The 27775-nt window shown below is 43.8% G+C and overlaps 1 protein-coding gene and 1 long non-coding RNA gene across 2 annotated transcripts; one reads left to right on the top strand and one right to left on the bottom strand.

Moving 5' to 3' along the window:
- Positions 1–1738: 1738 nt before the first annotated feature.
- On the bottom strand, positions 1739–3960 carry LOC138419235 (uncharacterized). Its single transcript, XR_011248898.1, has 2 exons — positions 3873–3960; positions 1739–1882 (listed from the first exon to the last, which is right to left on the bottom strand). It is a non-coding gene; the product is annotated as an uncharacterized lncRNA (long non-coding RNA).
- LOC138419232 (zinc finger protein 665-like) lies at positions 3247–16452 on the top strand. The gene is made up of 4 exons (XM_069551804.1): positions 3247–3424; positions 6475–6545; positions 9730–9856; positions 11990–16452. Exons 2-4 carry the CDS (start codon positions 6489–6491, stop codon positions 14329–14331), a joined length of 2526 nt encoding a protein of 841 aa, XP_069407905.1. The 5' UTR covers positions 3247–3424; positions 6475–6488; the 3' UTR covers positions 14332–16452.
- The last annotated feature ends 11323 nt before the right edge of the window (positions 16453–27775 follow it).

Raw genomic sequence — 27775 nt, 5'->3', positions numbered from 1 at the left:
TTGAGATAACATTGGCACAAGGTGAGTTGTCTCGGGCCATAAAACGATTGACATGAATATTGAAGACAGGCAGGTTTCTGAGCAAATAAATAGTTTCATTAACATAGATTAGGAGAATAATTGTATGAGTAAAACATACTGGTTTGTTGAGCCATTATCCGTTCTGAGTCTCTTAAGTGAACCAACTTGAAGAGTTTAGGGTAAATACATAGTTCATTAACATAGCTTAATAGAAACACTTCCATAATAAAAACGCATTGGTTAGCTCAAGGTTTGAGAAAAGTTAAGTTCTGGTGAAACCAGGTGTCGTCATAGCAACACAGAATTTTAAGAGAAACCTCCTATACAAAATTAAAATTTGGATAGAGAAGGGAAAAATATCTGACACTTGTAGATTGTTTCCTCCTCCTGCAGCTTAAGAGAAAGATAAAAAACGTTGACACTTGCAGCCTATTTCCTCCACTTGGAGACCCCTGACCTTCCTGCGTGTTACCCTATCAGAATGATCATTTCCAGGCCCAATCACTTTCGTGTTTAATTTCGTTTTCCTAACAATGTTGAGTATTTCTTGGATAATTCAGTTCAGTTTGTGTTTACTACTTCATATGTGCTAAATCCTCAGTATATCTACTCCTGGAATTTCATGAACTTTCTCCGAGGTGTCTGGGCCAAACCGTTTTAAGGTAACACCACATCTGTCCACATCCGTGTGTACTGTCTGCATCTGGAACGTGGACAATTCACATGCAGCTTTTTTCTCAGAGCACAGAAAACAACTGACTGCTTTTTTACTTTATTAATGAAGAAAGGCTTATTCTCACCGGCTATTTCTTCACCAGAGCACAGCTGGTAAAAGAGGAGATGAGGGGATAATTTAGTTACATCAGTATGATAGTTCATTACTGTCTAATCATACACATAATACCCAGGATGCTGTGCAAGGACTTTTTTTTCCGTGATCATCAGAGAAATGGCAAAATGGAAAATACTTTTCCTAGTATTGAGGCTGCAGAGCAGGGCCCTGTGGGGCTTCCAGGCACAGAGGCCTTTTTGGTTCCCATTTCTTATAGGCAGGACTGCAGCCTCCATGACCTTCTGTGAGTTCCAAAGGGCAGAACAGTTGCTGATCAAAGAAGGATGCTGACACCGGGTCAATCGTGTCCAACTCTTTTGTGACCCAATGGACACAAAATAGGTTGCCATTTCTTCCTCCAGGTGGTCTTCCCGACCCAGGAATCAAACCCAAGTCTCCTGTACTGGCAGGTGGATTCTTTACCACTGCACTGATTAGGAGACCAGACCACCTAAGACCCTGCACACAATTTCATCTTGTCACCAACCCCATCCTTTTACAACTTTGCAGAGGAAACAAGAATACAAGACTATTACTGCCTTGATCCTTAGCATATATCCCTAGCGGATGATATAACATTTTCCTAATCACCAGGGAGGGAGCCTAAAGTGTTCCCTTTTAGCCTCGCACATATATAAAGCCACTGTTTATCCTCCATAACTCTGTCTCTGTGTTTGTATTTCAAATATTTCGGTTTGGCGTTTCTGCACAGAGAGCCAAGATTTTGGCATCAATATAACCTCTGGGTTCTGGTTCAACCTGGACCTCTGACTTGTTGATTCAGAGGAATGTCTTCCAACACGTACTGATGTCTCTAAGATGTGATAGGACCACACAGGAACACGCAGGTCCCCTCACCAACGTTCTAAGGTACATACACCAAGGTTCTCAAGCCTTCCTTGTTGTTTTTATTATTATTGGGTTAATATTCCTAAGGTTCCATTTTTACCTATTACATGTGTATTTATCTTCTTTGACTTTTCTTGGTATTATAGCTTCTGATGACAGAGTTGAAGCTTACTTCGGATCCTGTAATTATGGAAAAGAGCAAAGATTAAAGAATTCTGCCACTTCACTTCCAGGAAAAGGGTTACTGCCAAGAGCCACGCTTCCCCATTATCACTGATTTGAGACCCCCACTATGCCCCCTGTTTCCCTGGGAAAAAACCAGACACAACCGCCACAAATTCCCAGTCTATGCCCTATCAGTGATGTGTTGTTGTTGTTTAGTCGCTCAGTAATGACTGACTCACTGCAACCTCGTGGATGCCATGCTTCCCTGTCTTTCACCATCTCCTGGAGTTTGCTCAAACTCATGTCCATTGAGTTGGTGATGCCATCTAAACGTCTCATCCTCTGTCATTCCATTCTCCTCCTGCCTTCAATCTTTCCCAGCCTCGAAGTCTTTTCCAATGAGTCCGATATTTGCATCATGTGGCCAAAGTATTGGAGCCTCAGCTCCAGCATCAGTCCTTCCAATGACTATTCATGGTTGGTCTCCTTTCGGGTTGACCGCTTTGATCTCCTTGCTCTCCAAGGGACTCTCAACACTAATCTCCAGCACCACAATCCAAAAGCATCCATTTTTGTATGCTCAGCCTTCTTTATGGACCAACTCTCTCTCACATCCCTTTTAAAATCACATCCCTAGCTTTGGCCACCTCATGCGAAGAGTTGACTCATTGGAAAAGACTTTGATGCTGGGAGGGATTGGGGGCAGGAGAAGGGGATGACAGAGGATGAGATGGCTGGATGGCATCACTGACTCGATGGTCGTGAGTTTGAGTGAACTCTGGGAGTTGGTGATGGACAGGGAGGCCTGGCGTGCTGCGATTCATAGGGTCGCAAAGAGTAGGACACAACTGAATGACTGAACTGAACTAGCTGACTACTGGAAAAACCATAGTTTGTCTATAGGGCCCTTTGTTGGCAACGTCATTCCTTCGCTTTTTAGTACACCATGTAGTTCTATCATAACTTTACTTCCAAGGAGCAGTCCCGTGGCTGCAGTCCCCTTTAGCAGTGATTACAGTATTGAATTAGTTTCCTCTGCCCCCCTGGTAGCTCAGACGGTAAAGCGTCTGCCTACAATGCGGGAGACCCCGGTTCGATCCCTGGGTCGGGAAAATCCCCTGGAGAAGGAAATGGCAACCCACTCCAGTATCCTTGCCTGGACTGAGGAGCCTGGTAGGCTAAAGTCCATGGGATCGCAGAGTCGGACACGACGGATCGACTTCACTTCACTTCACTTCCGCCCTCCGCGCCGCGACGCTTCGCCACCCTGCGCCGAATGGCCCCGCCCCGCCCCGCCCCGCGCCCGCCCCACGCGGCGTAGCCCCGTCCCTCCGCAACGAGTAGCCCCGCCTCCGCGCCGGGACGCTCCGCCCCGCCCCGCCACGCAGCGAGTTTCCGCCTCACCTTTCAAAGGCCCTATGCTGGTCCGGCTTCTCTCCACCACCCACCCGCTGACGGCCTGGCCCCGCCTGCAGGCCGGTCAGCTATTTGTCTGCGCGTGCGCGCACTGTGACCCACGCGGAGGCCGAGAGCGGCGACTGGAGGTCCCAGCGCGGGGTGAGTTTCTGTCTTTGGAGTCAAACCTGCCTCTCGCGGTCTCCTCTTCCTTGTACCCCGGATCTGAGGGTCGCTACTGACTCTGAAGTGAAGTCGCTCAGTCGTGTCCGACTCTGCGACCCCGTGGACTGTAGCCTACCAGGCTTCTCCGTCCATGGCATTCTCCAGGCAAGAATACTGGAGTGGGTTACCATTTCCTTCTCTAGGGGATTTTCCCGACCCAGGGATCGAACCGGGTCTCTAGCGTTGGAGGCAGACGCTTTAACCTCTGAGCCTGACTCTAAATCCCCGCTTTTGCCCCACCACCCCCAGCAAATTCAGACGTCTCCGTAAGCTGCGAAGGGGCGCCTGCCTTTTGGTTAAACTCTGCACTGAAGCCTGTTCCTGCTTCTGGAACACTGAAACGCTGAGTTTCGCACCTTTTCCCGGCTTAAAGCCGTTTACTGACCTCACTGACCCCTCTATCCTTTCTGCACCACATACAATTCTATTAGGTGAGGTGGTTTATTCGCTCCACCTTCTTCAGCCTCTCCTCGGGCCTTGGAGGCCTCGCCGGCCGCCCCACCCCCGGAGGGGGAGCGTTCTCTCCCCGGTCCTGGGATTCTGGGGAGCCCGCCCCGCTCCTAAGACCCCCTTCTCTCCCAGCCGGCTGTCCTCACGTCTCCTCAGGACGGTCCTTCTGCCCTTCAGAGTGACCTTTCCCCTGATCCCTGACTGGGGGAGCTGACCTGAACCAGCCACGTGACACCCACCACGTGACACCCACTTTGGCCCCAAATAGCACCCGCTGGAATTTGGCTCTTGCGGGAGGGCCTTTCTTATTCAGTCTCCTACCCTGTAAATAGTGGGCGGAAGGCGGGATGAGAAGCAGAGACAGCGACTCCTAGGGAAATGGAAAATTGAGAAAAGCCTGTGGGACAAGCGATGGCAGTGAAGAGGACTGTGGGGAACTTGAAAGAGACAGCTTCATGAAAGAGAATGAGCGTTGAAGGGAGCGAGTGGGGAAAGGAGAGAAATTCAGAGCAAAGCAGGGTCTCCGTAGAGTTAAGGGTGAGCAACATAGGGAGGTGTGGTTGTTCATTCCGACTCTTTGGAAGCCCTGTATCTCCAAGAGTTTTCTCAAATCCAGGTCTGATGAGTCCAGGGATGGTATCTCACCATCTCATCTTCTACCGCCCCCTTCTATAGCCTTCAAGGGAGAGGGGCTGTAAATCAGGGGTCCCAAAGAGGGCGACAGTGGAGAGGCAGTTCACACAGCCCGCAAAGGGGATACAAGAGCTGGAACCAGAGCAACAATATCCTGGTGGGAGAGAAAGGGGACTCCTAGTGATTGGAAGAGCTGAGAAAAAAAGCGAGCTGAAGGGAGGCATAGCCACTTGGGAATGCCAGAGAGTTGGGAGGAAGGGAGGGCAGAGGTGGCAGAAGAAAAGCAGAAATCCATGGAGATTGAGGATCACCAGGGAGGTTGGAGAGAAAGCAACTTGAAGGCGAAGAGATGGCAGAGAGAGGCGGGATGGGAGGCAGGGAAGAAGTAGAGAGGAGGACAGGCACAGCAAGAGAGCAGAGATGCAAGCAGAGAAAGGGAGATGTAGAAAGAAGCAGGGAAACAGATCAACCAAATGAAGTGAAAACAGCTAGTGTGCAAGTGATGGTGGGGACTAGATCCGGAAGAGTGCTGAATCAGCTGGGTAAGAATTATTAAGTCGTTATACATTGATTCTTGGCTTTAAAATCTAATGCAACTCTTCTTTAAATTATACAGATCAGAATGAGAATTGCAAAACTTCTGTCTGTGAGGCATATGTATTTTGTAATTATTTGTATTAAAAGAGCATGCCATGTGTAGAGCCAGTTGAGGTGGGGGCTGTGGCAGTGACTTGATTCTCTCAGCTGTGGGTCACCCCCTTCGCTCTTCCTGATGCGGAGTAGAGGTTATGCGAGAGAAAAAATGGGGCAAGAACTGACTGACTTACTACATGATGCCTTTTCAAGGAACTTTCAACATGTTCCTTGTGTAGGTTTTACTTTTGGCTTTCTGCTTTCTTTACATTTAATTATTTTTGTAGCTTGGGATAAAGATTCGTTCATTCAATAGCGACTTTCTTGTAAACAATTATGGAGATTTGTCTCACTTGGGATAACTTGGGTGAATGTAGAGAATGTAAGTGAATTAAGACAGGGAAAGACTGGTATTATATGTCCTTCCATTATATGGAATATTAAAAAAAATGAAACTCACTAGTACCAGAGGGTAGGATGGTGGTCATCTGGGGCTGGGGGGTGGGGAAGATGGGGGGATGTTGGTCAAAATGTACAGACTTTGAGTTGTGAAATGAGTGCGTCCTGGGGAGGTATGTGCAGCATGCTGACTATAGTTAATCCTGTTCTGTTACTTCATGCTGGGAATTTGTCAGGAGAGTATGTCATCGGTGATTTCACCACACACAGAACATGGGAATTTGGAGGAGATGGGTGTGTTCATTAGTGGATTGTGATAAATATTTCACACTATACACATGTGTCACATGCTCACAGGGTGTATGGTATGTATACACATACTCCTTTGGTTAGTCGGTTCTCCCCGATCAGACAGGCTCCTCAGGTTCTCGTGTGGGGCCTCGCCCCAGGAATGTGCACAGAGCGCAGATGATTCCGATCTGGATCCTGCACTGAGCACCAGGGCTCTTAGCCTCCACTTCTGAGACTGAGATCAGGCCCTGGGGGAGGGGAGAGTGCTCTGCTCCGAGTGGGGCTGGACCAGGGCCTGCTGTGTGACCTGAAGGGCATCATGGGGTCAGCAGAGGTGCCCCCTGTTGCTGTGTGCATGAGGCCTCACCAGGAGGGGAGTGTGATCCAAGGAAATTGTGGTAAAGTCCCGTGTTGGACTCTCTGCAGGAGCTGACTGTGCTGAGTCCCTCCTGAGACAGTGACCACAGAGGACTGTCTGTTCCACATGGTTAGGGCTTCCTTATGTGTGTGGTTGGGGATGAGGAAAGGAGGGATGTGTTGACTCTAAGCATTAAACAACATGTTTTCAACTTTCATGATAGAACTGTGAAGACTCATGGACAAAGAGGCCCAGAAGAGGAAAGAACAGGAGTCAGGCATGGCTCTTTCTCAGGTAGGGTCATATTCTCAGTGTATTCTCACACTGCCTTCCTGAAATGCCGTTCTTAGGACTCGCTAATTGTGTCTGACTCTGGAGTGTCCTGTGTGATTCCTGTACACACACTCGCCCGGGGCCTTCCCTCAGGCCCTGTCAACTCCACTTAGGTCCGGTCTCCCTGCGACCCGGTGACCTGGCCCTTGTGAGGAGGCTCCCTTGGGCACCATCCTGGGCAGGGCTTCTCACCCACGGGTTGGAGACGGGGTCTCAGTGCTGTTGGGCAACACGGACTGTTGAGGGCCCATCTGGACGCGGTGTCTGCTCTCAGTCAACCATGGTAAAGAAGCTGTACGTGGACCACAGGTATTAACATGTACAGTACACAGGAAAATCTGCAAAAGAGGCCAATGAGTGGAAATCAGTTATAACTTTTTATAGCACATTTAAAACTAAATGAGCACCTCCTTAAAAACTTAAGTGTTTGGGAATAGAATGGAATGGTATGTTCAGAAAGCGATGTCAGGGCTAGAGAGTGGTTTGTTACACCATCTAATTTAAATTATGAAATCAGGCTTACTAATTTTTTTTTCTTTCTTCTTGACGTCTTAGTTTGCTGAATAGGGATTGAACCTGAAACCGTGCAGTGGAAGTGAGGGATCTTAACCCCTGGACCATGAGGGAATTCTCCAACTTTACTAATCTTGATTCAGTATTTTCCTAATGGAATAAAATAATAAATTTTGGATTTTGTTAATAAGTACATAGCTAAAACTAAGGATAAAAACCACATTATTAATTTTAAAATATATTTATTTCCTGTACTCTGACTTCATTGCTTTAGTGTCTTTTCCCTAGTTCTGGCGAGTGGTGGCCACTCTCTGGATGCAGTGTGCACACTTCTCACTGTGGTGGCTTCTGTTGTCTTGCAGCCCAGGCTCTAGAGCACACCGGCTTCAGTAGTTTCACCTCCTGGGCTCTACAGCTCTGGCTCAGGAATTGAGACTCACAGGCTTAGTTGCCCCTCAGCAAGTGGGATCTCAGACCAGACAACAACCCACATCTCTTGCATTGCCCAGTGGATTCTTAACCATTTACCCATAGGGAGGGCCACATATTGTTAAATACAGGTATTTTATAAAGATTGGAAGAAATCTCCTGTATGTTATTTTCTGCTAGTATTATTATTATTAGTTTTTGAACTAGAATAAGATAATGTTGAGGAGTTCCCTGGTAGTACAGTGGCTAAGAATGTTCCTGCCAACATAGGGTGCACGGGTTCCATCCCAGGTCCGGGAAGATGCCTCAGAGCAACTAAGCCCATGGGCCACAACTACTGAGCCTGTGCCCTAGAGCCTGGGAGCCATTACTATGGAAGCCACACTCTCAGAGCCTGTGCTCCAAAACAAGAGAAGCTATTGCAAGGAGAAGCCCGGGCACTGCAGCTGCAACTAGAGAAAGCCCACTCACAGCAACAAAGACCCAACGTAAGCAAAATAAATAAGCTTTGAAAAAGAAATAGAATGTTGACAAAGTTACTGAAGGAAGAAGTACAATGAAAGAAGAGAACGGGAACCCACTCTGGTATTCTTGCCTGGAGAATTCCATGGATAGAGGAGCTGGTGAGCTGCCCTCAGCAGGGTTGCAAAGAGTCTGGCATGAGTAAGCAGGTAAACAACAACTTCTGCACACAGTAGACAGAACTCTGATAAACAAATCTAAGCATCTAACTTTCCTCCTGGACATTCTTCAGTGACTTCCATTAGCTTTTGGAATAAAGTCCAAAATCCATAGATCTTGCATAAATTACCTCTACCTGACATCACCCCATCTGCATTCCCTGTGTCCCAGTCACACTGGCTGACTTTCTGTTCAGTAAATATCTTCCTGCCTCAGAGCAGGCACGCAGGCTGTTCTCTCTGCTTGCAACACTCTTCCATTTCCCACCTTGCCAATCCTAAGTGTTTCTTCCTCACAGAGACCTTGTCTGATATCTCAATGTAGGTGAAGACTTTCTGTTTAATCTTGTCCTAGCACCAGCCGTGTGTCAGAGCACTGATTTCAGTAGTAACATTAAAATTTAAAATGAATGAAATTGGCTGGCTGGTTGCTAGACTGTAAGCTCCATCATGTTCACTGCTGTATTTCAAGTTTGAGGCACAAAGCTGATGCTGAATGCATTTTGATAGAATGAAAGAAAAAAAAGACAAGTCTTCTTATTTCAATCAGTTGTGTGTTTACACATGCATGCATGAATGAATGGATACGGATGGTTTTATTACAAAAACATCATCTCATAAATAATGGTGTATGCTTTGTAGCAGTTTCAGTTGTCTCTTAAGTTTATTTCATGGCGTTGATTTTTCTACATCATCACATGAATGATGTAAATTATAGCAAGATTATTGACGTGAGGGTTGCCATGGAGAGGGTGTGACCCTGTGTCGTGACCATTTATGCTGTTCTATTGTATTTCAGCTTCCTTGAACTTGTTTCAGGTATTCTCAGGGAACTCTCTGTGGATGCCCTTTCCTTCTCTGCTAGTTAACTGGTTGATTCTTTAGGTTGACTTGTCTTTCCCAACCACCTGAGCTCAGGTGCTGTTGCCTCATTTCTTAACTGTTTGATTTGAGCGATTTTTTAGAGTGACAGAGTTTTCTCCCCAGTAAGGTGGACACAGATCTTTCTCTAACGTGCTGTTATGTTGATGACAAGTTCATCCGTATGAAGTCTTTAGAGTAATGCTTAGCGTGTAGGACGTGCTGAAACACCTGTTGTCAGTGTGATGATGTCATCATCATCACAGTGTGTGTTCTTTGAAAGTCGCTATGGACTTTGTCGTCTCTGAAGACACCAGTCTTGCTGTAACTCATCTAGTAAGTGACACTGTGTCACTCACTGTGTTGAATGGAACACTTCTGCATAGACAACCCAGTCTTGATTTTACTTTGTGTATTTTTCATGTGTTGTCCACATACATGACAAATTCATGTTGATTGCAGGATATCATAATCTTAGGGAAAAAGAGGAAATTATAAATTAGATTAGAGACCAACAGTTTGCTTCAAGCAGCTTTTAATGGATCTATCAGAAAGTATATTACTTCAAGTGAATTGAGCTTTACCCCTCTTACCTCTTCTCATTTTGTGTGAAACTAAGAATCCTCCTCAGGGCCCTTTGGTGAAATCTGTTTTCATTTCAGGCGCAATTGACCTTCAAGGATGTGTTCCTAGATTTCACTCCTGAGGAGTGGGAATGCCTGGACCCTGCCCAGAGGACCTTGTACAAGGACGTGATGGTGGAGATTCTCAGGAACCTGCTGTCTGTGGGTGAGTGTCACTTCCCCCTGAAGTGGGGATCTGCCCTGGGGTACCTTTGCATGTTCCCTCTGTACCTTTTGAGATCCCCTGTTTTTCTTGACTAAGCTCAAAACCTTGTTGACTTACATGTAAAGCTTCCTGATTGGCATCAGGCATTTAAACTTGACTTTCCTTCAGGTGACCTGCCCACTGTGTGATGCACAAGGAGTTTCTCCACAGCTCAGGTGTTTATAAAGCTGATTTCAAACTGTGAAATCTCCAGTTGCCTGTTTTCTAGCCTTGTGTTCTTGGTTCAGTAGTTCTTAGACAGGAACTGGATCCCTGCTGCATGTTGTACTGTATATTATACTGTTCCCTGTGCATTCAGAAGGAGGCAGAGAGTAAATTTAATGAGAAGTATTTTTCTGTCGGTTTATAATGTCTGCATTCCTTGGCTGACAAAATAGCTGGATTCTACACCTGCCAATGCAGGAGACACAGGTTCGATCCTTGGTCTGAGAAGATCCCACACATCACAGAGCAGCTACGCCTGTATGCCTCAACTACGAGCCAGCACTCTAGAGCCTGGAAGCTGCAACTGCTGAGCCCACATAGGAGAACTACTCAAGCCCGTGCACCCAGGAGAAGCTGCAGCAAGTGAGGAACATGGGCACTGCAACTGGAGCGTAGCCCCTACTTGCTGAACTTGGAGAAAAGACCAAGCAGCAACAAACACTCACCTGATCCAGAAGAAATGAGTACCCTAATGTATTAAAAATAACAGAAGCATTTATTTAAAAAAGAAAGGTGGGATTCTGGAAGAAGCCACAGTATATGGCATTACTTCTGAGTAGGAAGTTCTGTTTCTGATCTGAACGTTATCTCCATTCTTGTGGCACAAGGAAGAAGACCCCTGGATTGTGGAGAATGAGGTGCTAATAGCAAACATCCAGATGAGTGGGAAAGTATCCACAGTGTGATCACAGGTCACAAGGACAGAGAGGAAGCCACACCATTTATAGTGTTTGGGAAACTCTCCAGGTGGGAGAGTTCTGTGAGAAAACAGATGTTTAATGTTTGTGAACTCTCAGAGGAGAGTTTTCTTCTCCCTAACTTACGGCTGTGTTCTTTGACATATGAAATGTACAGCACCCTCCAGTGGTGCTGTAGCACCCACAGAGATGAAGGCAAAGTCTTTTTTTTTCCTTTGGCTTGTACTGGTTCTTTTTTGCTGTGTGGTCTTTTGTCTATTTGAGACAACAGAGGGCTACTCGCTAGTTGCGGGAAGCACGGTTTCTCATTGTGGTGATTTCTTTTTTTGTGAAGCACAGGCCCTAGGCACACGGGCTTGAGTAGTTTTACAATGCAACCTCAGCATCTGTGGCTCATCAACTTATATATATACTTTACAGAATTCTTTATTTTCTCAATGCAGTATTTGTGGAACAGTTACTAACTCTCATTTATTTCTCACATTATTCATTAGAATGTTTCTTTTGCCTTGTTTACCATTCCCATGTATTGCCTGATTGACGCTTTTATGCTCAGTTGCTCAGTCCTGTCTGACTCTGTGATCTCATGAACTGTAGCCCACCAAGCTTTCCCGTCAATTCAATTTTTTTCAGACAAGAATAGTGCACTGGGTTTTGATTTCCTGCTCCAGGGGATTTTTCCTATCCAGGGATTATATCCCCCCATGCCATGTCTTCTCCATTGGCAGGCAGTTTCTTTACCACTGAGTCACCTCTCTAGGCCTGTATGTTCTTTACCATTTAAATAAGTATAAGTGTGCATAAAGTGTGTACAATGTACCATTAGTTTCTCCTCAATTATGAGACAGCAATGTGTTTAGTACAAAGTAGGGTGAGGTCATGGTGGGAAAATACATTTTCTTTGTGAACTGACGTGAGTTTGCATAAAATGAATGTTTTCTGATGTGTTTGAAACTATACTACCCTAAAATTAATTTGAATTACCTATGATCACTCTTTTTAAAGAGTTATATTCCTTTAGTGTTGTATCGTTTTAAGATCATCATTGCGAAGATTCATAATTCTGTTCAGGATGGATATGACCTTTGGTATAATATCATGTGTTCAACAGGAAATAATTTATTTATGAATTGTAACTAATAGAATATCTGTGGTTCTTTATGTCTTGTAGATATGTCTCATATACATATGGTCAAAAAATTACAGGCCAAAGCAAACAGTGGTAAAGGGGAAATTTTTCAAAGAGTGATGTTTGGAAGAGCTGAAATCCTTGAAATCAAAGATTTTCACCTCAGGAAGATTCAGGAAAATGTACATGACTTTGATTGTCTGTGGACATATGATGAAAGAAATGACAAGGAAATGTCTACATCCTATAACAAAAATCTCACTGATGGAAGAGATCATCATAGTAGAAGTGATGCAGAAAATGGACCTTTTGAAAGGCACGGATCAAGCTTTCAGGATGAATTGCAGATGGTACAATCTGAAGGGATAATTTTTGAATGTAGTCAAGTTGTGACAAACGTCAGCGCCTCAGGTTTACCACCTCACAGAACTTGTAATGTCTGCGAAGGCTTTTCTCATAAACATGAGAATGCTGTTATGCATGCTTCAGAACTGTTACCAGACCATGAAACACAAAAGAAAAGACCTTACAAATGTAATGAATGTGACATAACCTTTCTTCAGGACTCAGAACTCACTGGACATCAAAGAATCCATACAGGAGGAAATCCATATAAATGTGACGTGTGTAGCAAGGCTTTTGATCAAACTACCAAACTTGCCATTCACTGGAGAATTCTTACTAGAGAGAAACCACATAAATGTGATGTAGGTGACAAGGCTTTTATTCAAATTGGAAACCTTACAGTTCATCAGAATATTCATACTGGAGAGAAACTATATAAATGTGATGTGTGTGGTCACTGCTTTATACAAAGTACACACCTTGAAAATCATCAGAGTACTCATACTGGAGTGAAACCATCTAAATGTAATGTTTCTGGAAAAGCTTTTAGTCAAAAAGCAAGCCATGCGGTTCATCAGAGACTTCATACTGGAAAGAAACCATATAAATGTGATATATGTGGCCTATGCTTTAGTCAGAACTCAGAACTTGAAGTTCATCAGAGAACTCATAAGGGAGAGAAACCATATAAATGTGATGAATGTTGCAAAGGCTTTAGTGAAATTTCAAGCCTTGCAGTTCATTGGAGAGTTCATACTGGAGAGAAACCATATAAATGTGATGTGTGCGGCAAGTCATTTAATCGTACTGGCAAACTTGCTGTTCATCGGAGAGTTCATACTGGAGAGAAACCATATAAGTGTGATGTATGTGGCAAGGCCTTTATTCAAACAACAGGCCTTGCTGTTCATCAGAGAGTTCACACTGGAGAGAAACCATATAAGTGTGATGTGTGTGGCAAGGCATTTAGTCATACTGGAAGCCTTGCTATTCATCGGAGAATTCATACTGGAGAGAAACCATATAAATGTGAAGTATGTGGCAATGCCTTTAATCAAACTTCAAGCCTTGCAGTTCATCAGAGAGTTCATACTGGAGAGAAACCATATAAGTGTGATGTATGTGGCAAGGCCTTTATTAGAACAACGGGCCTTGCTGTTCATCAGAGAATTCATACTGGAGAGAAACTATATAAATGTGATGTGTGTGGCAAGGCATTTAGTCATACTGGACACCTTGGAGTTCATCGGAGAGTTCATACTGGAGAAAAACCATATAAGTGTGATGTGTGTGGCAAGGCATTTAGTCATACTGGAAGCCTTGCTATTCATCGGAGAGTTCATACTGGAGAGAAACCATATAAATGTGAAGTATGTGGCAATGCCTTTAATCAAACTTCAAGCCTTGCAGTTCATCAGAGAGTTCATACTGGAGAGAAACCATATACTTGTGGTATATGTGGCAAGGCTTTCAGTATAAGTTCAAGCCTTGCAGTTCATCAGAGAGTTCATACTGGAGAGAAACCATATAAATGTGATGTGTGTGGCAAGGCATTTAGTCGTACTGGACACCTTGCTGGTCATCGGAGAGTTCATACTGGAGAGAAACCATATAATTGTGGTATATGTGGCAAGGCTTTCAGTGAAAGTTCAAGCCTTGCAGTTCATCAGAGAGTTCATACTGGAGAGAAACCGTATAAATGTGATGTGTGTGGCAAGGCATTTAGTCGTAATGGCAAACTTGCTGTTCATCGGAGAGTTCATACTGGAGAGAAACCATATAATTGCGGTATATGTGGCAAGGCTTTCAGTGAAAGTTCAAGCCTTGCCGTTCATCAGCGAGTTCATACTGGAGAGAAACCATATAAATGTGATGTGTGTGCCAAAGCGTTTAATAATACTGGAAACCTTGCAGTTCATCAGAGAGTTCATACTGGAGAGAAACCATATAAATGTGTTGTATGTGGCAAGGTGTTTATTTGTAGTGGAAACCTTGCTGTTCATCAGAGAGTTCATAGTGGAGAGAAACCATATAAATGAGGTATATGTGGCAGGGCTTTCAGTGTGAATGCAAACCTTGCAGTTCATCAGAGAGTTCATACTGGAGAGAACCTTACAAATATAAAAGTTGTGACAAACCATTTAGGCACAGTCATCCATAACTCATCATCAAGCAGGTCAGACAGGAGTGAAACCATATAAATATGATGTATATGGCTGGTGCTTTACTTGAAATGACGAACTTAGAAACCATCGGAGAATTCATACTAGAGAGAAACATTAGAGATGTGACAGTTGTGAGAAACATTTTAGTGCAAATGTCGTGAGTGTGACGAAGCCTTTAGTCAGTGTTCCGGCCTTATAACTCAGAGAATTCATAATGTATCGAAAACATTCAAGTGAAATGAATGTGGCAGAGTTTCTAGTGCATGTTCAGCGTGAACTGCCCATTAGGCAGATCATACAGCAGAGAAACCACATAAATGTTATTTATGTGACAAACCCTTTGGTCACAAGGAATGATGTTGCAGATTATCTGAAAATCCATACTGCAGTGAAAACTTACACATAAGTACAGTAAAATATATCAACTTTTTGACTGTCAGAAAATTCAAACTGGAGGAAAACTACACAAATGTTTTAGGTGTGGGAAAGATTTGATTCTGTGTTCAGGCCTAACACCATCACTTAATTTTTTTGTTTTTGTTGTTTTCAATATTGTGATGGTTTTTGCTGTACATCAACATGAGTAGGCCGTAGGCATACATACGTCCCCTCCCTCCTGAACCCACCTCTCTTACCACCGTATCCCTCCAGATTGTCCCAGAGCACTCGCTGTTATATCAAACTCCCACTGGCTCTTTTATATATGATAATATATATGTTTCAGTGGTAATATCTTAAATCCTGCCATCCTATTTCTTTTCTTTTTTTCAATAGCTTTTCCTTAGCATTACTTTTTCTATCCACGTTATGACCCAGATTTAATGTTTAATTTACATTTCTTTCCTGCCTTAAGTCAGTGGGTTATTTTGAGACTTTTGTAACATTAAAATGAACGTAGACAATGGCAGGGAACATAGTAGGTGCCCTGTAAATATAAAGAAAGTTCCTTTAGGACTTGAGTTCAATCAATTAGTACACATAGAAATATTTATAAATAGTGCCAAGTTGATAAATTTGGTGAAAATAAATTCTAGTGTCTTCTTAAGATTTCATATTTTACAATGTGCTTTGTTGTCCACAACTGACAGATCTTTCAGAAACAGACAACAAAGAAATGAGAGAAAATATATTACAATTTTCAACAAAAAGTAAATTGCCTAATTACCGTCAAGTGATCATCTAGTAATTTGACATTCCATTCCATTGAAATTGAAGTGAAAGTGAAGTTGCTCAGTTGTGTCTGACTCTTAGCAACCCCATGGACTACAGCCTACCAGGCTCCTCCATCCATGGGATTTTCCAGGCAAGAGTACTGTAGTGGGTTGCCATTGCCTTTTCCGGAAATGGTAATGGGGGAACATAAATGTCGGTATCATTTTGTATGGTTGATTTTCTCAAGTTTCCTTTGTGATAAATGTAAGCCTGGCTGCTAGCCTTTTAGAGCTGGGTAGGAGCTGTATCTTTCCAGAGTTCTGAGGGTAAGTTCTTTTCAAGCTCTGTAATTTCCTGTTCTCTTCTTTTGCTTATCATTTCCATCCTGAAGAGTACTCTCACATGTGTCTATTTCTCAGTCCAAAATTATACTTGTTTTTTAAGGTATAACTCACTACCTCTGCCCTCTAAGGTCTTTCCTGATCCAGCCAACAAGAAGTAATCTTACCTCCCCTACAGCATTTCTTCTTGGATATTTACTTCTTTTGTTGACGCCTTAAGCTTAGGCTGTGTCTTTACTTCTCTATATTCCCTGGTAGTACATGGCTTTCTACTCTGTACGTGACTCTCACAATTACCTATGTTACTATGTGACAAGATATTTGATTTTTAGAAATATTATTTGAATATTACATTGACGTATTGGCTTAAGTATTATAATGATGTAAACAAGTTTTCGTCATATAAGTATTTGAAGCTTTCTCATCATAAGCATGGAACACAAACTTTTATCAAGAAGAATGCATTTCTCATTAAAAGTTTTTTCTGTCTAAAAATCTTTAAAATTTATTTTTGACTATGCTAAGTCTTCATTGTGCTGGGTCCTCTCTCTTTTTGCAGCAATCAGACTATGAATTCTCCACATAAACTTGGCTGGGGTATGGTTGGAGACTGGCATTTTAATGCGTCTTTTGGTCAGTCCAGAGGATTCAATGTCTTTTTTTTTTTTTTTTTTTGGCTGTGCTGAGCCTTTTTTTTTTTTTGCTGCACGTAGGCTTTCTCTAGTTGCAGCAAGCAGAAGTGACTTTCTAGTTACTTGTGTGCAGGTTTCTCATGCTGTAGCTACTCTTGTTGCAGAGCACAGGCTCAGTACTTGTGTAGCACGGGCTTAGTTGCTTGAGGCACATGGCATCCTCTCAGACCAGGATCAAACCCGGGTCCTATGCATTGGCAGGTAGATTATTTACCACTGCACCACCAGGGAAATTCTACTCAGTGTCTTTTAACTGGGCGCTATGTATGTTAATACACTGCCAAACAAAATGGGGGTCATCAACCAATAACTAGGAGATCTGAAAACCAGGAGAGACTCCCCCGAACTTCTCTGGACTCACTGAAGAAGTGTATGGACCCAAGAGACCCTTCCTGAAATATCAAGGCCAGAATGTCCAAAACACTGTATAAGGTCTGCTTTTCTCCATCCTGCATTCCCCTCAGGGTGCACTTTCGCTGGACCACTGCAGTGGGTAATAAGTTTGATCCTTGAAGAAGTGAAATGTCAAGCCATTTTTCTCCTTAAAAGCGTTAGTATGAAGTAGCCCTTTCTAAGAGTTGTGTGTTTCACATTGTAGCTTGTCATCCGTACACAAAGCCAGTTCTTATTTACTTAAACTGCTTAAATTAATTCTAATTACAGGAATATTCATGTGTTCAGCTAGCACACCACATCCAGCCCCACCCCACCAGCCCCCCACATCAATCCCCACCCAACCCCAACCTGGACAGCAGACCAGGTTTCACTTCCCAGGTTTTCACTTCTGAATCACTTCAGCCTCATCAGTAGGACTCCAAGTACAGTTTGTTTCAGTTGCTCAGTCATGTCCGACTCTGTGACCCCATGGACTGCAGCACGCCAGGCCTCCCTGTCCATCACCAACTCCCAGAGTTTACTCAAACTCATTGTGTCGGTGATGCCATCCAACCATCTCATCCTCACGTCGTTGGACGTGCAGGACTCCAGATGTTATGCCAAAACCTTTCTTTCCACTGTGACTATCCCACAGAATTTTAAGGTTTTATTAAAAGTGGTACAGTTACTTAAACTAATGAGCAATCAATGGTATGACACAAGACGTGAAAGACCCTCAAGTACTACTTAACCCTGACAAGACACCTCTGGATCCAAAGGGAGGAACAAGCAGGTAGGTGTATGCTCTGCGTGACCCCGCCCCTCTCACATCCAGAGGCAGGCCTGTGTCCTAGGCTCTGACCCTCATTCTCCCTATCCTTTGAAACCTACCGCTTGGAAGTCTCTGCTATCTCCACTCAGACGTGAGTTTACAGCAATTCCTGAAGCCGAAACATGGTAGGTGCGGTTGCCCCGGGAATAGTGAGGTACTGTTTTTTGCTTTTTAGTCTTGTTAAGGTCCGCGCATAGGGTCCCCTCTACTCCATATCTCTGTCTTGGGTAACTTAGGACCTTCCTAATCCCCCAGCCTTTCCTCCCCAAGTAAATTCAATTGTTACCTTGAGAGGCCCGTGGTCTAATTTCCTTTCAGTGTAAAATCCTGAGGTAACATATATCGTACATGAAATGTATAGTAATTTATAGGGGGAAAGTCATTATAATTGAGACATGATGCTTGATAATTTTGTTAATATACCAAAACTCTTGTTCAGGAACTAGCTTAGAATTTGATCTATGCAACTGGTGGTGGAGCTGGAGTTCTTTCTCGAGTGTTAGGGAGGTGTATTACTGTCCTTTTCTGGTTTATATGACCAGGGTAATAAATTGACTACAGAGACTCTTCATTTTAGGAGATAATTTTCAGTGATGCTGGTTACTGGTATGAGCTCTAGAATCAAAGAAAAATATAAAGTGGTCTCTCTGCTCAGACATTTCTGACTGAGACCACATGAAGTGTAACCCAGCAGGCTGCTGTGTCCATGGGATTTCCCAGGCAAGAATACTGGAGTGGGTTGCCATGTCCTAATCCTGGGGATCTTCTGACTCAGGGATAAAACCCCCATCTCTTGCATTTCCATTGGCAGGAGGATTGTTACCACTGAGCCACCTGGGAAGCCTCTTTGATCTGATACTAGTTTTTTATTTGAATTAAAGAAGTGAGAGTTTTGGTTGGTAGTTTTCCAGTCAATGAGACTCAGTGTGGATAATGCTCAATTATGGATTGCTGACAGGTGCAGTGGAAAGTGGCATATAATAGTGGGGAAATATCTTAAGAAATCAGAGAATCTGAAGACAATTGAGGGATAATTTTAGCTTTTGTGCATCAAGGTTGACTGTCAGTGATAACACTAAACCTAAGGTGATTATGTGGGGCAGATGGAAAAGGAGCAGTTAGCTTCAAGTAATGAGGCCTGGTTATTTGTGGGAATGTTGTTGGTGGAATTCCTGCCCGCAGTAGTAGATATAATGGTCATCTGAGTTAAATTCACCCATTCCAGTCCATTTTAGTTTGCTGTTCCCTAGAATGTCGACGTTCACTCTTGCCATCTCTGTTTGACCACTTCCAATTTGCCTTGATTCATGGACATAACATTCCAGGTTCCTATGCAATATTGCTCTTTACAGCATCGGATCTTGCTTCTATCACCAGTCCCGTCCAGAGTGTTGTTTTTTCTTTGGCTCCATCCCTTCATTCTTTCTGGACTTATTTCTCCACTGATCTCCAGTACCATATTGGGCACCTACCGACCTGGGGAGTTCCTCTTTCAGTATCCTATCATTTTGCCTTTTCATACTGTTCATGGGGTTCTCAAGGCAAGAATACTGAAGTGGTTTGCCATTCCCTTTTCCAGTGGACCACATTCTGTCAGACCTCTCCACCATGACCCGCCCATCTTGGGTGGCTCCACAGGGCATGGCTTAGTTTCATTGAGTTAGACCAGGCTGTGGAATCCCTTAGAAGAAATGGAGTAGCCATCATGGTCAACAAAAGAGTCCAAAATGCAGTACTTGGATGCAATCTCAAAAAAGACAGAATGATCTCTGTTCATTTCCAAGGCAAACTATCCAGTGTCACGGTGATCCAAGCCTATACCCCAACCAGTAACACTGAAGAAGCTGAAGTTGTACGGTTCTATGAAGACCTACAAGACCTTTTAGAACTAACACCCCCAAAATATGCCCTTCTCATCATAGGGGACTGGAATGCAAATGTAGAAAGTCAAGAAACACCTGGAGTAACAGGCAAATTTGGCCTTGGAATATGGAATGAAGCAGGGCAAAGGCTAATAGAGTTTTGCCAAGAAAATGCACTGGTCATAGCAAATACCCTCTTCCAACAACACAAGAGAAGACTCTACATATGGGCATCACCAATGGTCAACACTGAAATCAGATTGATGATATTCTTTGCAGCCAAAGATGGAGAAGCTCTATACAGTCAGCAAAAACAAGACCAGGAGCTGACTGTGGCTCAGATCATGAACTCCTTATTACCAAATTCAGACTTAAATTGAAGAAAGTAGGGAAAACCACTAGACCATTCAGGTATGACCTAAATCTAATGCCTTATGATTATACAGTAGAAGTGAGAAATAGATTTAAGCGCCTAGATCTGACAGATAGAGTGCCTGATGAACTACGGACAGAGGTTCGTGACGTTGCACAGGAGACAGGGATCAAGACCATCCCCATGGAAAAGAAATGCAAAAAAGAAAAAAGGCTGTTTGGAGAGGCCTTAGAAATAGCTGTGAAAAGAAAAGAAGCGAAAAGGAAAGAAGAAAAGGAAAGATACAAGCATCTGAATGCAGAGTTCCAAAGAATAGCAAGAAGAGACAAGAAAGCCTTCCTCAGTGATCAATGCAAAGAAATAGGGGAAAACAACAGAACGGGAACGACTAGAGATCTCTTCAAGAAAATCAGAGATACCAAGGGAACATTTCATGCAAGGATGGGTTGGATAAAGGACAGAAATGGTATGGACCTAACAGAAGAAGAAAATATTAAGAAGAGGTGCCAAGAATACACAGAAGAACTGTACAAAAAAGATCTTCGCGAGCCAGATAATCACGATGATGTGATCACTCACCTAGAGCCAGACATCCTGGAATGTGAAGTCAAGTGGCCTTGGACAGCATCACTACGAACAAAGCTAGTGGATGTGATGGACAGTTGAGCTGTTTCAAATCCTGAAAGATGATGCTGTGAAAGTGCTGCACTCTATATGCCAGCAAATTTGGAAAACTCAGTAGTGGCCACAGGACTGGAAGAGTTCAGTTTTCATTCCAATCCCAAAGAAAGGCAATACCAAAGAATGCTCAAAGTACTACACAACTGCACTCATCTCACACGCTAGTAAAATACTGCTCAAAATTCTCCAAGCCAGGCTTCAGCAATATGTGAACCATGAACTTCCAGATGTTCAAGCTGGTTTTAGAAAAGGCAGAGGAACCAGAGATCAAATTGCCAACATCCGCTGGATCATGGAAAAAGCAAGAGAGTTCCAGAAAAACATCTGTTTCTGCTTTATTGACTATGCCAAAGCCTTTGACTGTGTGGATCACAAGAAACTGTGGAAAATTCTGAAAGAGATGGGAATACCAGACCACCTAATCTGCCTCTTGAGAAACCTATATTCAGGTCAGGAAGTAACAGTTAGAACTGGACATGGAGCAACAGACTGGTCCAAATAGGAAAAGGAGTACGTCAAGGCTGTATATTGTCACCCTGCTTATTTAACTTCTATGCAGAGTACATCATGAGAAACACTGGGCTGGAAGAAACACAAGCTAGAATCAAGATTGCCAGGAGAAATATCAATAACCTCAGATATGCAGATGACACCACTTATATGGCAGAAAGTGAAGAGGAACTAAAAAGCCCCTTGGTGAAAGTGAAAGAGGAGAGTGAAAATGTTGGTTTAAAGCTTAACATTCAGAAAACAAAGATCAAGGCTTCTGGTCCCATCACTTCATGGGAAATAGATGGGGAAACAATGGAAACAGTGTCAGACTTTATCTTTTTGGGCTCCAAAATCACTGCAGATGGTGATTGCACCCATGAAATTAAAAGATGATTACCCCTTGGAATGAAAGTTATGACCAAACCTAGAAGGTATATTAAAAACCAGAGACATTACTTTGCCAGCAAAGGTTCGTGTAGTCAAGGCTATGGTTTTTCCTGTGGTCATGTATGGATGTGAGATTTGGACTGTGAAGAAAGCTGAGCGCTGAAGAATTGATGCTTTTGAACTGTGGTGTTGCAGAAGACTCTTGAGAATCTCCTGGATTGCAAGGAGATCCACCAGTCCATTCTAAAGGAGATCAGTCCTAATTTGTCTTTGGAAGGAATGATGCTAAAGCTGAAGCTCCAGTACTTTGGCCACCTCATGCGAAGAGTTGACTCACTGGAAAAGACTCTGACGCTGGGAGGGATTAGGGGCAGGAGGAGAAGGGGACGACAGAGGATGTGATGGTTGGATGGCATCACGGACTCGACGGACGTGAGTCTGAGTGAACTCCGGGAGTTAGTGATGAACAGGGAGGCCTGATGTGCTGCATGGGGTTGCAAAGAGTCGGACACGACTGAGCAACTAAAGTGAACTGTTGGTGGAATATTGTCAGAGATTAATCCCCCTCATTGCAAACTTAGCGACTTTCTACATATTACACAGAAGTAAATGACTAGCAAATAAAACAGTCACAGATATATAGCAGACGTCGCGCTCCCCCAGCTCCTAGGTATCAAAGTCTGCAAGTATACTGTGTCGAAGATGCAGACTGAGACTTCGCTCAGAAAAGCCTGGAGGTGAGGAGAAGTGGGGTACGCTAGTGGGGTTTGTCTATTCCTTAACTAAAATGCCTCTATATATATTCTTTTCTATTTAGAGCAGGAGAAATTTGATCTGGCTTGAGTTTGGGACTGACTTTTGAAAATGGCTTTGTTTTCCAGTTTAAGGAATGGGCAAGTGGAGGGAGTCACATAAAGGAGCAAGTTTGTGTAGCATGTTCCTCTCGCCCTTTGTAATCATCCTCGTTTTGATATGGCCATCCTGGTAGGCCTCCTTTGCCATTTCCGTTTTTTGTTTCTTTCCCCGAAAGCTGTGTGCAGGTCATTCCATGTGCCATTGTTGGAAAAAAGAAAAAAAAAAAAAAAAAACACCTACTTTTTAGATTGGTGCTGGTGTAAGTAGCCACTTTTTCTCTCTTGGGTGTGTATTTTAAAAGTTTTTTGTTTGTTTTTTTAAATTAATGCCAAAAAGACAAAGCATTATAATTTGTAAGCTTAATTATATGTCTTGTATCTCTTTAGTTTAGTAGTTGGAACCACTTAGTCTTTAGGTGCAAGACTGTTGTTATAGTACCAAGAAAAAAATGTTGTATGTGTTATGAGACTGTACATTTTTTAAAAATAGCAATATGCAATAAAGAAATGAATTCATTTTAAAATTAAAAAAATTTTTTTTTGAAAATGCTTCTAGCTTACAGACCTTTGATAGAGTTGAATAGGAGTGGGTTGTCTTCATTAATTAAAATTAATTGGAGAAGGGAGTTTGTCCTAGAATTGTGAAGCCAGTGGCATGAGTGCTGTACACAGCTGTGTGGGATGTAGAGACAGGGTTATTAATAGGCTCAGATCTTGGTGTGCAACATTTGGGGTGATTGGATAATAAGATCTTAAGAATCCAAGCCTGTGAGGATTGGTAATCCTGTTAATGGGAGACTTCATAATGAGGGCTGTAGTGGGGAAACACATTGCTTTCAGCAGTTTATCTACTCAGAGTGGGGGATACTGATTTTACTGTGGTTAGAATGGCCAGAAGCTTTGGAATCTAAGAGGCTGTGAAGGAGGCCCCGCTTCCTTAAAGAGCTGGGGTATCTTCCATTTAGCTCACTCAGGGACCACAGATGGCAGTGAGATTGGGGCCTTTCCTGTGACTTCTTCACTGAGCTCAATCAAGCCAAATCTCAAAGACCTTTAAAAGTTTGTGATATCCCAGTTCCTGGCATGTTTTCCCAGGAGGGACCGTTTCTTGGTCTCCATCGGAGAAGGCAATGGCAACCCACTCCAGTACTCTTGCCTGGAAAATCCCATGGATAGAGAAGCCTGGTAGGCTGCAGTCCATGGGGTCGTGAAGTCGGGCACCACTGAGTGACTTGACTTTCACTTTTCACTTTCATGCATTGGAGAAGGAAATGGCAACCCACTCCAGTGTTCTTGCCTGGAGAATCCCAGGGAAGGGGGAGCCTGGTGGGCTGCCGTCTATGGGGTCGCACAGAGTTGGACACGACTGAAGCGACTTAGCAGCAGCAGCAGCAATAGCATACTGAGTGCCCAGTGCCCTTGCATATGTGGCTTGTATATTTCTGTGTGTTGCCCAGGCCCAGTGGTCTCTGCTGTTTAGCCCTGTTGCTCAACAGAGCACAGAAAACTGGCGAAAACGTGGGAAAGTGGAGAGGAAGCTATTGGGGGTCTAGGAGAGTTGTGAGAGGAGGCAAATTTTGGCCTCTGGATGAGCCTTATGAATGGTATATCCATGTGTTGCAAGCATAGTGCTGTGACCCAGTGCAGGCTCGCTCTGCCACCTGTGAGAGAGGCCAGTACTTTGGGAAGACGACTTCTTGAGGCAAACAATGGGATTTCATTTTGAAAACCAGCTGACCAAGAAGATGGCTAACTAATATCTCAAAATAGCCATCTTGTTGGTGTCTGGATGCCAGATTCTTTTATGAAACTAAAGAAGCAGTGGGGAAATAAAGTCAGAAGGGAGGATCGAGAGGGAGAGGCAGTGAGGAAGTAAGGTAAAAAGGGCCATCAGTAAAGGGCCATCAGTCTTGCAGTACATCTCAGGGACAGCCAGGCTTCTGTGTTCACCTCTTCTTTCCTGCAGGCATTCACAGGTTGTGAGATCAGAGCATCTCCCTGTGAGTTCAACAAAGGCACTTTAGTTTAATAGTCAGGCCAAGAGGTAGGGTCCTCTGAGGCCAGCCATTATGGATGATTACAATAACCACAGCAGTGAGAAGCAAGGCAAAGAAACAGTTCCAACTTGGAATCAGCATTGGCTCTTCCCCGCAACAGTTGTGGGATCACGTTGTGTGGAACTGTTGACAAGGGTGGTCTCAGTTTTGACTGGAGGACCTGGATGTGGGCTCATGGCTAATTGTGGGTTGCCTGGAAAGGGGGCAGGCCACAGTGTCTTAGCTCAGTTTCCCTGGGACACAGATGCTATGACTGAGGTTTGTGTGCTTCGGTTGATTGGGAAAGTCATGATCACATTTGAGAAGGAAGGAAGAAAGTGGAGTTGGGAAGAGGACTGTTACCCTGCAGTGTGTTAGAATCAAGGCCTGAGCTGAGCCCACAGGGAGGGATGGGTGCATTGGCCCTGGAGGTGGAATCCAGAAGGTTCCCCACAGCATTGACTCCATGGAGTGGATTTTGTGATGTCTTTTGGAAGGGCAAGAATCATTATGCAACCTGTAAAATTACTGTTGGTAAAATCCCAGAGGGGCTTCCCTCATAGCTCAGTTGGTAAAGAATCCGCCTGCAATGTGGGAGACCTGGATTCGATCCCAATACCAGACCATCTGACCTGTCTCTTGAGAGACCTTTATGCAGGTCAGGAAGTAACAGTTAGAACTGGACATGGAACAACAGACTGGTTCCAAGTAGGAAAAGGAGTACGTCAAGGCTGCATATTGTCACCCTGCTTTTTTAACTTATATGCAGAGTACATCATGAGAAATGCTGGGCTGGAAGAAGCAGAAGCTGGAATCAAGATTGCAGGGAGAAATATCAATAACCTCAGATATGCAGATGACACCACCCTTATGGCAGAAAGTGAAGAGGAACTAAAGAGCCTCTTGATGAAAGTGAAAGAGGAGAGTGAAAAAGTTGACTTAAAGCTCAACATTCAGAAAACGAAGATCATGGCCTTTGGTCCCATCACTTCATGGGAAATGGATGGGGAAACAGTGGAAACAGTGTCAGACTTTTGGTGGAGGGGCTCCAAAATCACTGCAGATGGTGATTGCAGCCATGAAATTAAAAGACGCTTATTCCTTGGAAGGAAAGTTATGACCAACCTAGATAGCATATTTAAAGTCAGAGACGTTACCTTTCCAACAATGGTCTGTCTAGTCAAGGCTATGAATTTTCCAGTGGTCGTGTATGGATTGAGAGTTGGACTGTGAAAAAAGCTGAGCGCCGAAGAGTTGATGCTTTTGAACTGTGGTGTTGGAGAAGACTCTTGAGAGTCCCTTGGACTGCAAGGAGATCCAACAAGTCCATCCTAAAGGAGATCAGACCTGAGTGTTCATTGGAAGGATTGATGTTGAAGCTAAATCTCCAATACTTTGGCCATCTCGTGCAAGAGTTGACTCATTAGAAAAGACCCTAATGCTGGGAAGGATTGGGGGCAGGAGGAGAAGTGGATGACAGAGGATGAGATGGCTGGATGGCATCACTGACTTGATGGACATGGGTTGGGTAAATCCTGGAAGTGGTGATTGACAGGGAGGCCTTGTGTGCTGCTACTCATGGGGTTGCAAAGAGTCGGACACGACTGAGTGACAACTCAACTGAACTGAAAATCCCGGAGATGATTTTGTTGCTTCCGTTTAGTATTTTCTGTTATTTTGAGTTGTAATGAAGAAGGTTTCTGGTGCATTTGGAAGGACAACAAAAGAGACCTTGGAGTGTATCCTTGTTAGATGTTGAAGTCTCACTGGAGCATGTACATCAGCGTACACATGTACTTTTTATTATTAGAGTTTGGAGATGACAGTTTTTGGGCTGGCTGAGGTCACTGTGACTGATAAGAAGCTGTCTTGAAACCGGTTTGCTGCTTGGGTGCCTTCTTGTGTATTATTCCATCGTAAATGCATGAGTTGTTAAACCTTGGAATCTTTCTGGGGATTGCATAGCACGATGGATGGATTATTACTGCATGTGTGGATTGTGTGTTGAACCAGATGAAGTTTCATAAGGGTCTTTCAACCTAGATGGAAAATGATGCTAAACTTTGATGGCAGAGGGATTTCGTGAGGGAGGGGCCATAAAAAATCTCAGGATGTAAGGAAGGATCGGGCTCCCCAGGTGGTGCTAGTGATAAAGAATCACCTGCCAGTGCAGGAGACATAAGAGACTCGGGTTTGATCCCTGAGTTGGGGGGAGGGCATGGCAACCTACTCCATGATCAGAGGAGTCTGGTGGACTACAGTCCACAGGGTCGCAAAGAGTCAGACATGACTGAAGTGTCTTAGCTCACGGGCACAGGGAAGGATTATTCATAGACTCCGGGGACCATCAGCTCCATAGCAATCTGGAGTATAGAGGCTTATTCTGGAGATGATGCAGCTGCTATTTCTTGCTGCCAGTGCAGCGGGCTTCACTCCATGTCTTTCCAAATCACGCGCATGTGCCACATACCTGCACAATACAGGTAAGCAGGAACTCTAGTGAATGGTTGGTGGGAATGTAAATGGTACATGGAAAACAGTACGGAGTTTCCTCAAATACTACAAATAGAACATGCATAGGACCTCACAGTCTCACTTCTGATTATTATATCCAAAGGAAGCAGATCAGTATATTTTTAAAGAATATTTGTTCATTTATTTGACTCCAGTGGGTCTTAGTTGTGGATCATGGGATCTTCATTGCATCACAAAGGACGTTTCATCGTGGCATGGGGGCTCTGGAGTATGCAGCCTCTGTCTTTGTAGTGCCTGGCTTAGTTGCTCCATCTCATGTGGTATTTACGTCCCCATGTTATTTCTGAGGCTGCTATATCTGAGGCTCCAGAAGCAAAAGCAGGGGTGTGCCGTGCTTTTATGAAGGATTGAACACGAGTTCTCTTTGTTGCAAGGCAGGTTCTTAACCTAGAATTCCTGTGACCACCAGGAATGTCCTGTGAAAAATCAGTGATTTGAACGAGTTACCTGCATTCATATAACCAATATTTCTTTATTCACAACAATCATTTGTTGTAGAAATAAACTAAATGTCTGTTGACAAATAATTCAATTATAAAAACGTGTGTGTGACAGGCTTCCCACCTGCCCCTACAGGATACATAAGAGAGGAAGGTTTGACTCCTGGGTTGGGAAGATGCCCTGAAGGGGGGGCATGCCAATCCACTCCAGTATTCTTGACTGGAGAATCCCATGGACAGAGGACCCTGGTGGGCTAAGGTCCATA

Source organism: Ovis canadensis, chromosome 14, assembly GCF_042477335.2.
Source record: "Ovis canadensis isolate MfBH-ARS-UI-01 breed Bighorn chromosome 14, ARS-UI_OviCan_v2, whole genome shotgun sequence".
Lineage (NCBI taxonomy): Eukaryota > Metazoa > Chordata > Mammalia > Artiodactyla > Bovidae > Ovis > Ovis canadensis.
The sequence above is the reverse complement of the archived record's forward strand: the minus strand, read 5'-3'. Positions and strand labels throughout refer to the sequence as shown.

What these genes read in the sequence shown, in the direction of transcription:
- LOC138419232 (XM_069551804.1), top strand. Translation starts at nt 6,489, where the DNA reads ATGGACAAAGAGGCCCAGAAGAGGAAAGAACAGGAGTCAGGCATGGCT. An exon ending in CAGGCATGGCTCTTTCTCAG is followed by an intron (nt 6,546 to 9,729) that starts GTAGGGTCATAT and finishes TTTTCATTTCAG; the next exon opens with GCGCAATTGACCTTCAAGGA. An exon ending in CAGGAACCTGCTGTCTGTGG is followed by an intron (nt 9,857 to 11,989) that starts GTGAGTGTCACT and finishes TATGTCTTGTAG; the next exon opens with ATATGTCTCATATACATATG.